Genomic DNA, 10976 nt, shown 5'->3' on the forward strand with positions numbered 1-10976 from the left:
CACCCTGCTCCCCTCTCCATACACAAGGCTGTATAAGGCTGCTCTGTTACTTTGTTGGTCAGCAGTAAGTTTTATAAAATCACCCAAGAAACACAACTCACGTTTTGAATGTTTTTACCTGCGATTCTGTTTTCACAGCAGCAGGTGAGCTGCACATTAATGAGGAGGTTCGTTAATGACGTTGCCCATTAAAACAGAGCTGTTGCTTTACCTGCTCCGTTGTTAAACATCCACCAGATAACGTCTCTCACTCTGTTGCTCTGTAAAATGCTAAAACAAGTCTCTGCCTGTTAATATACCGACGGCCTGCCCAAGTGAATCTATGTGTGTCAAAGGCTGAATAACCTTCCTGTGCAATAAAATAAATGCTTTTTAACACGTGGTTGCCATTTTGGAAAAGTTTGCAGGGAAATAAAATATATATTTTCACAAGAGATTAAACCTATCTAGAACATTGGAGAATTACACATAAAAGCTCTTTTAAGAACTTCCTTAAATGTTAAAAGACAACACCCAAAGGAGTGGATGTGGAATTACATGGAAAGGCCATATATGTGGCTGGATTCAAATATTCACTAAGGCAGTATATCATTTCTGCATCTACATCACAATATGCATATGTCATAGTCACAATGCACGGGCTGCAATGTACTGAGTCAAATCAGACCCACGTGGTAGAAAATGCAAGCCATTTGATAGGAAATGAGATTAAATGTGGCTTGGTTCTGTCTTTATGTTGATGAATAAGTCACAGTCATTACCACAGATTCAAAGCAACTGTGTAAAAAAACACACTACGGCAGAAGCCGGGATGCTCTGAAATACCATCATGCACTTTTTTTCTAAAGGTTTCCATGGCAGGACAACAGTAACCGTAAGAAAAGCAGGATTAATCAGTGAGTATTGACTAAATGAGATCGACTGGGTAGTGTCGTGTTGAATCAACCAGAAAATTGGAACGACTGCCCTAGTTTCTCTTAAATACTGCATGGAAGTTATTTCCACACGGTGCTACATGTGTCATACATGCAGGTATGTTTAAACAATGCCACAATGGGTAATGCAGTGTTGTGGGTGGGTCTGGCTTTTTGTGTTTGTTTTTCCTTCAGCCCTAATGTTTGCACATACTCGAGCCACCAGCAGAATGCAGGCAGGCGTGTGTGTGCGCGTTTTGAGAAGCGAACGAGGCTTTTGTTGGGCTGCTGGATGTACTTACCTCTACAGGGAGATGTTGTGGAGTCACAACCTATTTCCCTGAACAAATGTTCTATGAAACATTAACTCACCTACTAGTGTCCCTGTCCTCTCAACAACAGAAAATACTATCTGTGAGTCAGTTTACTGCGGCTGCAAAAGCGTCTGTCGTTCCGAGCAACTGCTAATTCTGTGTGCGTGCGTGTATGTGTGAGAGAGAAAAAACGGGCTCTGACACATTCAGGAAGCTCTTTGCCAGTGTTGTCATGCCCACACTGTCAAGTCAAGTCACGTTGATGAGGCGTCGGTCTGTCCTCCACTGCAGCTCCTCCGATCTTGTGTGTGTGTGTGTGCTGCAGTCACGGCCCTTCCTCTCTCTAATCACTGTGATTTTCAGTGCAAACACACATAATGCTGTGTGTTTGCCTCTTTGGTCTTTACCTCCCTCCACCCTGTCTTTCTCTTTCCCTGGCACACACACAAACCCCAGGTGTCTTCATGCTGCGTCTCTATGGCAGTGTCCCTCTATGCTTCTTCGTCTTTGCTGTTTGCAAGTACCTTTTTATTTCTAATCTCTTCTAATTATTTTCTCTCTTTTTTTTTGGTCATATTGTTCTTCCCACCATTTTTGTTTCTTTTTCTCCACTAATCCGTCCCACATTTGGCTCCATCCTACAGGCTACTTAACAGTCTGAATCTGTCCACTTGTGTTTGTAGCTCTCCTTCTTTATTGCATTTGTTTCATGTCTCACACGCCAGCAAAGATTGACTGGACTTCAAGAGATGAGTGTCAGGGACAAAGCGATACTCCTCATATAAATTGGGTTGACAACACACCATCATTCACAAATGTCTTCTTGTCCCTATTCTACAGGCTGTCAGTCTGACTGTTTATTTCTTAGTCCGTCATATTGGAGCTGATGGGTTAGAGCTCATCGTAATAGACAACGATGTAGCGAGCAGATCTGCACTGAGGGATGAGCTGTCTGTTATGAGCAGTCATTGCCTCTGGGGTTGCGCCAGATATTTGTAATTCCATCAAGTCCTTCCATAGTTTTTAGTAGTACTAATTAAATTGGTTTGAACCATTAAACTGAAGAGATGTCTTGACCACTATATACATTAGCAATGGGTATATTGGTTGCCAGGAAATATCTGTCACAGTCCAATCAAATATGTCATTGAAAGTCTTTGTAACATCACAAGCTGTAGCTTAACGTCCAAAACTTATACCTTTAAGGGAGCCAGTTGAGGTTTTAAGCTTAAATGCCATTCCTTTGTAAATCTAAGCATTTGTTTTATTTCTATATGCATAGATGGGGAAATGTGTGTTTCAGAGTTAGTGTTCATACAGTTCAAAATGAGTTTGACATATCTGATTATGCTAAACTAGTTACTTTATTAGGTCATTTAACAATATGTCATTAATGTTTTGTAATTTCAGATACGTTGTGTTATTTGTGTGAAATATCATTAAAAAACATCCCAGTGTACGACACTCTTGGAAGGGTGAGGCGAGGGCATTTTAATCTGCTATTACACCACTAGATGCCACTAAATCCCACACACAGGTTAGCTCAGATAGCAATGCAACAGTGATACATGACCGTTAGTGGGTTTAAATAATTAGTAACAACCAATCTCTACGTAAAAACTATTTATTTAATAATTAAGTGATGAATAAATCTGCACTTGGTTAACACTGAAGTTATAGTTTAAACTCACCCAGAGCTGGTGCAGTCGCCTCCAGCGCCATAAGATGGGAGTGGGGCAGTTCCTCTACAGCTCATTACCACCTCAGAGCCTCACTGCTGCAGCTGTCACCAAGAATGAGGACAACAAGACATATCATGACAGTATTTGACTTATGTACCTCCCAGGCTGTTTGGAGCACAAATATGCAGAGAGCAGAGCGGAAGGAGCCACTTTTACAGGTCTGGGCCTCAGAGTGACCTAAAAGCCTCGACCTCCATCCAGGAAGAGGAATAACACAAGAGAATAACAGACTGTAAGCCACCTCGTTTGTCTACAGCACAGTCAGACAAACCATTTACCTGGAACTCTCAGGGACAGGAGCTGATTATACTGCTGTTCCAAATAAACAACAACCTGAAAGTCATGTTAAGCGTTAGAGGTAGTTCTTCTGTAGAGATGTTCTGTCTGGGTTCAGCCTTTGAGGTTAGGATTAAAATCAAATAATAAAAGGTCCTAACGACATAGTTGGGGTGAGTGGTACTGTATGTGTGAATGAGTGAGGACCTTCTAATAAAAGCGATAACATGCATCTGTACAAGAGGCTGCTGCAGGCTAAGGCTGTCCGCTGGTGCTTCAGCAAACAGCAATAAAAAGAATCGGTCATGTGAAAGGAGCAGGTTCTCTTTATTAGGCCGAACATTTTCCTCTCATTCTTTGACTCTGTGTATATTTGTCTTTCACATACCCCAGCCCAAAATATTACTGTGCATGCCACCAGTCAAATGTTAGTTGGTTAAAGCTGCACAAGGCCACACTTTGGTGGCTCTTTGTTTTGTTAAGAGGAGATGATTGTTTGAAGTTTAAAAGACGTCATTATGGTGTAACTTTTCTTACATTTCTTATGGCCTGTTCTGTCTTTAAATGTGCAGTTGGTGTGAACTGGTGAGAAGAGTTTGTGAATTCTTGGACTTGGAGCATGTAGTTAGTCTAGTCTGGTTTTCAACTTAAGAACCAAAATGTGAGTTTGTCTGTGTCCTAGCTTCTGTCTCTCTACAGAGACCATTGAACTGTGTGTTAGTGACACATTTCACCAGAGGCTGTTCTTTAACTTCCCCTTTCACACAATTCCCAACAATTCAACACTTTTCTCCCTCTGTATCCTGTATGTTTTTGTATAGATCTTCCCAGCAGTGGCTATTTTGTGAATTCAACTCTAAAAGGGGGCTCTGCTTCAAGTGATCATCACGAGGAAGAGCAGGGGGGAGGGGGTGTGTGTGTTGGAAGGGCAGTAGTCATGACATAACAGCCAGGCAAGCTTGGCAGAAGTAGCCTGGAGGTGGGAGAGAAGCAGCCTGTCGACACACGTGCGATAACAAAGTCAGCAACAACAAGGAGGATCTGGAGTACCAGCAAGCACTAACTTCTGTGTCCAGCTGCAAAAAGCTGTGGCATGAGGGTCTCAAGGGAAACACAAATAACAATGTTGTATTTGAAACAGGAAGCAACAGGGTTTTAGAGAAACACAGAACTTCTTATAATAAAAGCTGAAACGTTACTCTTCCATCTGACTACCTTTTGTTACGTTACCTTTGTAGAAACAGAAATGTTGTTAATATTTCATAAATACAAGAAAGACATTTTCAGAAGAACATCAACAGAACCTGCAGTCTTTGGAGGGCTTTTATTTTGGAGACCTCTGCAATGCGTCTTGCATACGTACATCCGATCTGGGCCGCCAAGATCAAAATAGCAAACCAGGATGTTGTTCTACAGCTTGTGAGCTTTTGGGTTTAAAAATACTCCTATTACAGAAGAGATCCATTGCTTGAGGAAGGAAAATTAAAGTAGCATTGCAGTGAATACCACCCTAGTTTAGGTCAATGAAAACTCTGTTTCATGAATAAAAACACAAGAAAAGAAGATGACTGCAATATATAAATACACGGTGTAATGGACAGTGTTTTCTTCTGTCTCTCTCTGATTCCTCCTCTGTAACAGGATGAGACGGGGGCCTATGTGATTGACAGAGACCCTACCTACTTCGGTCCCATCCTCAACTACTTGCGGCACGGCAAACTGGTCTACAACAAGGAGCTGGCTGAAGAAGGTCTCATATGCTTTATCTACTCAGATGGGTCCTGTGTGCATGAGTTGTTGTTTTATTTGTTGGTGCAGGTGGAAAAAAGGAAATGCTACATACCTTTGTTTCTAGTTTGTGAAATGGAATTAGTAAATATTGTTATGGGGCAGTTCTGCATTCGTCAGGGTTTTAAAGATTGTGGAGTAGCAGAGAATACTAAACAGTTAGCTAAAAGTAATGGAAGAAGGAGTGTTAAGGGGGCTGCAGCGACCCCTAAAATCCCATCAGTTAAAAGACCAGTGTGTAGGCTTCAGTGGCATTCTAGCAGGGAAGTTGCAGATTAAAACCATTTTAATACAGCTCAGCCTTCCAAGCATGTAGGAGAAAGTACAATGGCTGAGAAACTCCAGAAAAACACATTATCTAGAGCCTGTGTTTGGTTAGTCCATTCTTGCAATACATCCTCCTAAATGTCAAACGCTGGACCTTTTAATAAAGAGGCCATTCAAACTCATGCAAAAACCATGAATGTCTTGCACCATTTAATATGACATCACTGTAGACTGACTTTCTCTCAGCACTCACAACTCTGATTGACTTAAGCTTCCCTGGCTATAAGTAGTAGATAAATGGTTGAAATGGCAAAAGGAATGTATAAATAGATGGAATTCAGTTGTATGAAAAACTACATCCATTTCTATATCAGTAATATTTAAATAATATCTGGTTAAAAATCCATTCACACACACACACACACACACATATATATTTATTGGTGGTGTTGATTGCACACATGAACTGAGTGGTGCCTTTCTTTTGTTTTAAGGTGTCCTCGAGGAGGCTGAGTTTTACAACATCACCCCACTGATCAAACTGATCAAGGAGAGGATTGTGGAGAGGGACTCCAAATCCACGCAGGTATACACAGACCTTGTCAAAGTGTTTTTATGAACGAATCTACTAAATACAGTATATAGTGTGTAAGTAGCTCCAGTGTAACACAGCAGTAATTTAATATTCTTAAAGCATATTGCAGTTTTTGCAACTAGCTGTTTTATTATGTACTGTACTACATATTTCAACCATTATGTGTAGCTGCAGTGCCTTTCAGTCATCTTTTCTTTGTTGGTGATTTCATCCTTCTGTGCTTCTCTAAAGAGAGTACATGCTGTACATCAGGCTTCCCTCTCCTTTCTTTTCTTTTCTTTTCTCAGGATGGTTGCACTTACGCTTACATAATCCCACTGCCCTCCCAAACATACACCCACTTTCCCTGTGTTCTACTGTATTTTACTGCTAATGTTGGCCTGGGGTGAAAAAATATGAAAATAGAAGTGCTGGATGTGTAGCTAGCCCACGACTACGTGATGTATTTCTACCTCCTCCACCGCCTCCATATCATGTTGCAAAGGTTTGGTCAGGGCAGATAAATATGTTTGCAAGAAGTGACCTAAGATCAGCTTTGTAACGGTTCAATGACCAAATGGCATCTGGTCATTGTGTGTCTGTGACGATGTTGTGAGACCTCGTGGATGTGTTGACCTGATTTTTTGGCCATTTTCAGTAATGCAATATAAATAAAATATAAAGTATACACTTTCTTTGTAGTTTAGTTCAGATTATAGTTGATCTTTTTTTTTTCAGTCATTAAAATTCAGTTTTTTACACATAACAGCACTGGTACAAAATATTTATCACATTCAACACTAATATTAATCTAAGGGCAGTACTAGAGTCATAGTAATGGTTTCATTATTGCTACATTATTTTTTTTTTCTCCCTTTAAAGACGATGGTACCTTCTGTTTCATCCATCTGCTATCTCCTAAACCCCCTCTTCTCTCCTTCCCCAGCAGGTGCCCCCCAAGCATGTCTACCGAGTGTTGCAGTGCCAAGAGGAGGAGCTGACCCAGATGGTCTCCACGATGTCGGACGGCTGGAAGTTTGAGCAGGTCAGCGTGCGCGCCTGCAGAAAGCCCCGCACTGGACTGCTCTGGACTGTGGGTTGGACTCACGCTGCTGCTGACCCTTCAATCTTGACCCTTGGCCTGACCCCTTGGCCCTGACCTGAGCCCTGCTATCAGCACTCCCAAAATGAGTTTAGGACTCCCAGATTAGTTAGCTCGATTTATTTACCTTAAGTAGGACTAATCTTGTGTGTCCCTACATGCTTTCACAGATAGTCCTGATCTGCTAATCTTCTCCATCGCACTTCTAAATACATAAAGACATCATGCTACCGCAGGCGTAGCAGCCTCTAATCTTCATTATCTTCAGCCTTTTCATGAAGGATTCAGACCTCAGATATGGCCCATATCCTGTGGTGGTGTTGGAGTGGCACCGGGTGCAGCCTGGGATAGTCACGGTTTTTGTAAGACGTTTGTCTACAGCTGTTAGACTTGAAAGTTATGTTGAAGAACCATTCAGTTTATCAAAGTCATAGACAATCAAATGTCCACTATGTGTTAAATAAGTCTACTACAGATCACAGACTTTGATACTTTTAATAACACAAATGCTGTGTTTACAATGTGATCAAATACATCACCACCTATGTAACTAACTAACTAACTGTTTTATGCGTCTGTTACAGATGCATCATGATTAGCATGTCTGAGCTAATGCTCATACATTGATATGACTACCAGCAAGGGACTCATACACTTCAAACATTTATTCTGATGAATGCACATTCTTGCCTTAATAATGTTCTCTTATTTTTACTTTCTTGGTAACAGATATTAGGACAGACTGTACTAGAGCTGAAACAATCAGTCGATTAATCATTAAGTCAATCAATAGAAAATTAATTCACTTCAGTTTTGATAATTGATTAATTGACAGTTATTTTTTTAAAGCAAAAAAAAAAAATCTCTGGTTTGAACTTTTCAAATGTCAATATTTGCCGTTTTGCTGTTTTCTAAACTGAATACCTGTGGGTTTGGTGGCTGAGAAAACAAGCAATTTAATGTCAACTTGGGCTCTGGGAAATTGTGATTCCTTTTAAAACTATTTTCTGACACTTGACAGACTGAAGGATTAATCGATTAACTGAGTTGCAGCCTACTAGACTTTAAACTGTGGCACACAAATGTTTAAATTGTTGTAGCTGCAGACCAGTGTTTACTCTCACACTATTGACTGTCTGTTAGAATAAAGCAACCCGCTGCAACATTGTTCCCAGTGTGAACACGCAGTACAAATAGGCACAACAGTATTGATCTTTTCAGTCACCATAATGTCAGTAATAGGGAAAAGTCCTCCTAAGTTGAGAGGCTTTAGTTCATTGATGCCCTCTCCAATAGTGACACTCAGACTTTCAACTCAGAACTTCATGGAGTCTTTATAGGTCAGCATAGCAATCCCTTCCCCACTGCTTTGGCACTAAGCTCCACTGCATGCTGCACAGCTATGATTTGCAGAGTTTCCTGCAGAAGCTTTGACCCACAGTTGTTTTGCTGTTGCCACACGTAAAAGATACTTCTTGTTGAGTGCGTAGCAGCAGGCTGCCCCCACCCCCACCACGCATGACAAGAATCTTTCCTCGCTGTAGTTTGGGATCTCGGCTCTCTCAGTTACTTTCTCTTTCCTGCTTTTTGTTTTCTCTGCTGTAATCTCTAATTCTTCCTGACACTCGCTTTGCTTCTCTGTCTCTGTCCCTCTCTCCTCTGTATATCTTTCTGTATCTGTGTCCCCGTCTTTTTCTAGATGGTGAACATCGGCTCGTCATACAGCTATGGAACAGAAGACCAGGCTGAGTTTCTGTGTGTCGTTTCCAAGGAGCTTCACACTCCTGGATCTGGACTCGGTACGGAGCAGAGCCACAAAACCAAGGTGAATCTTTTGTCTGTTTTTCTCACAAACACACAAATGTATGTTTTAGAGACTTTTAGGATCAAGCTGCCAGGCTGTGTCCATGTGTGGTCCTGTCCTTGTTTTGTATGTATGTTTTGTTGTGGCGTGTGTGAAAGAGAAGGGGGTTTCTCTCATTGAAGAGGAAGCGAGTGTGCTTTGATCCTGCACTCTCCACTAAAAGCTCCAAATGTCACTTGCCTCGAAATGTCATTCACAAAATCATTCACTCCATCATTCACACAGCTCTCCCTCTCCTTCCTGCTGTTATCGATCTCTCACTTTGTCTTCCTGTTTATCTCACACTGCATCAATCTCTTTTCTCCCTCTTTCACATGGATATATAGATATATATCTGTCTCTATATTTACCTTTCAGCTTCTCACTGTCCACTCACTGACACTCATTAGCGTGTTCATTCTTTTTGTCGTTTTCTGTCTTGTGTTTTTTTTTTTTTTTTTTTCTCTTTTGTGTTTTCCCCTCCGTCCTTCATGCTGAATGAAGCCGGCGGAGATGCAGGAGGAGGAAGCCGCGAAGGAGGAGGAGGAGGAGGAGGAGGAGGGAGGGAGAGATACCACACCAAATGAGTGGCTTAGAGAATGAGGGAGTCATGTTTGTTCATCTTTATTCCAAAGAGAGGCGGGAATGGGTGAGGAACTGTTGCGATAGATGTGCTAGTGGGTAGACATGGTAGATTTTAGTGTGTGTATATATGTGTGTGTGATGTCTACAGAGATCTGGGGTGTTTCATGGCACAGCATTGAGTATGACCTCTAAGTTCTTCCTCTGTTTCAGTGAACCCAGTGCTTAGTGAGAACAGTGTATATTAAACGTACTACAAGGAGTTCTTAACAGGTTATGAAACCGTCTCAGTTTAATACTGATGCCTCTATGTGACCTAGATAAACAAACAAGACTCTCAGCGATAGTTATTCTTAATGCACCACTGGGTCAGATTCCCCTTGAAATCAATCAAACAATGCAGCGGAAACACTACCGCTTTTGTCCACAGGGGTCGCCAGAATCAACAAAAAAAATTCTTGCTGAGGTTCTAAATATGACAAATGCAAACAGTGGTGAAAACACTTAAACGGTACACTGACATTTTCTGCAGCTCATATGAGGCTTTAACATTGCTTGTGTTTAACATGTGGCTACAAGAATCCTGGGAAATGTTTTCTGTGCCAGCAGAATAATTCTGTATAAGATCCAGTACTCTGCTTTTATTATGAGACGCCCACACACACAGAAGGGAGTAGCGTCGCCTTTTTCTTTTTTGCACCCAAAGTTGGCCCACTTAGCAGCATAGCTGATGACTGAGCTGAAGTGGGTGCACTTAAATTAATTATCTTGATATTGGGATGTTACAATACTCATTGAAGTATTTTAAAATAATTTAAAGTGTTATTTTAGACGTTGTGATCTAAAACACCATTTGATAGAACACTTGGCATGCTTGAGGACTTTTGCTAATTGACCGTTGGATGAAAGGGTTTTAATGACCTGCACCAGCTTGTATATGTGTGTGAACATGGACATGCTCAGTCTGGTCTATCAGTGACCCAACACGGCGTTACAGATATTGATCGAACGCTGTGTCTCTATGGGCTCTCATTACCAATGCTGTGACATAAAATATCTCTGACCTTTCAGTGCAGCAGTAGTGTTAGATTCCTTCCCAGTCTGTGTACATATTGTATATCTCAATGTAGAGTCACACACAATTACACCCAACACATAATGGACACATATAAAGACATTCAGACAAACTAAATGAAGTAAATGTTACAAGGGCACACATTTTTAAGACATGTTTTTGTTGTTGTTTCCAGCCATTATGCATGTCAGTAAAGTCATTTGCTCTCATTCTCTCACCATTTTCATCATCATCACCAACATCAAAGCCAAATCTTAACCTAGATTGTATTAAATGTGTATAGATTTAGATTGCTATGGATTTTGTAAAATCCTAATGTCTGTTTCTTTTATTTCACAGCTTTTCCAGATCCATGGGTCCCGGATGTAGAAATCACAAGAATTTAAGTTATTTTTTTTCTAGACTTATTATAACACTCTGTACATGGTGTGTGTGTGTGTGTGTGTGTGTGTGTGTGTGTGTGTGTGTGTGTGTGTGCGCGCGCACGCGCGCGCGCACG

At 41.1% G+C, this 10976-nt stretch overlaps 1 protein-coding gene across 7 annotated transcripts in view; it reads left to right on the forward strand.

Annotated features, from left to right (window-relative positions):
- kctd17 (potassium channel tetramerization domain containing 17) overlaps positions 1–10976 on the forward strand; it is a 19159-nt gene that overhangs the window by 4061 nt on the left and 4122 nt on the right. The window contains exons 2-7 of one of the 7 annotated variants that reach the window (XM_035659660.1): positions 4888–4996; positions 5796–5887; positions 6825–6968; positions 8677–8802; positions 9325–9469; positions 10817–10955. In XM_035659660.1, the coding sequence (XP_035515553.1) occupies positions 4888–4996; positions 5796–5887; positions 6825–6968; positions 8677–8802; positions 9325–9423 (570 nt within the window). In that variant the 3' untranslated portion in view covers positions 9424–9469; positions 10817–10955. Of the gene's footprint in view, positions 1–4887; positions 4997–5795; positions 5888–6821; positions 6969–8676; positions 8803–9324; positions 9470–10816; positions 10971–10976 lie in introns of those variants that run through there. The other 6 variants (XM_035659651.1, XM_035659674.1, XR_004796650.1 and 3 more) reach the window with 6 other exon arrangements.

The sequence above is a fragment of the Morone saxatilis genome, unplaced genomic scaffold, assembly GCF_004916995.1.
Source record: "Morone saxatilis isolate NCDOM2014 unplaced genomic scaffold, NCSU_SB_2.0 Contig1, whole genome shotgun sequence".
NCBI lineage: Eukaryota > Metazoa > Chordata > Actinopteri > Moronidae > Morone > Morone saxatilis.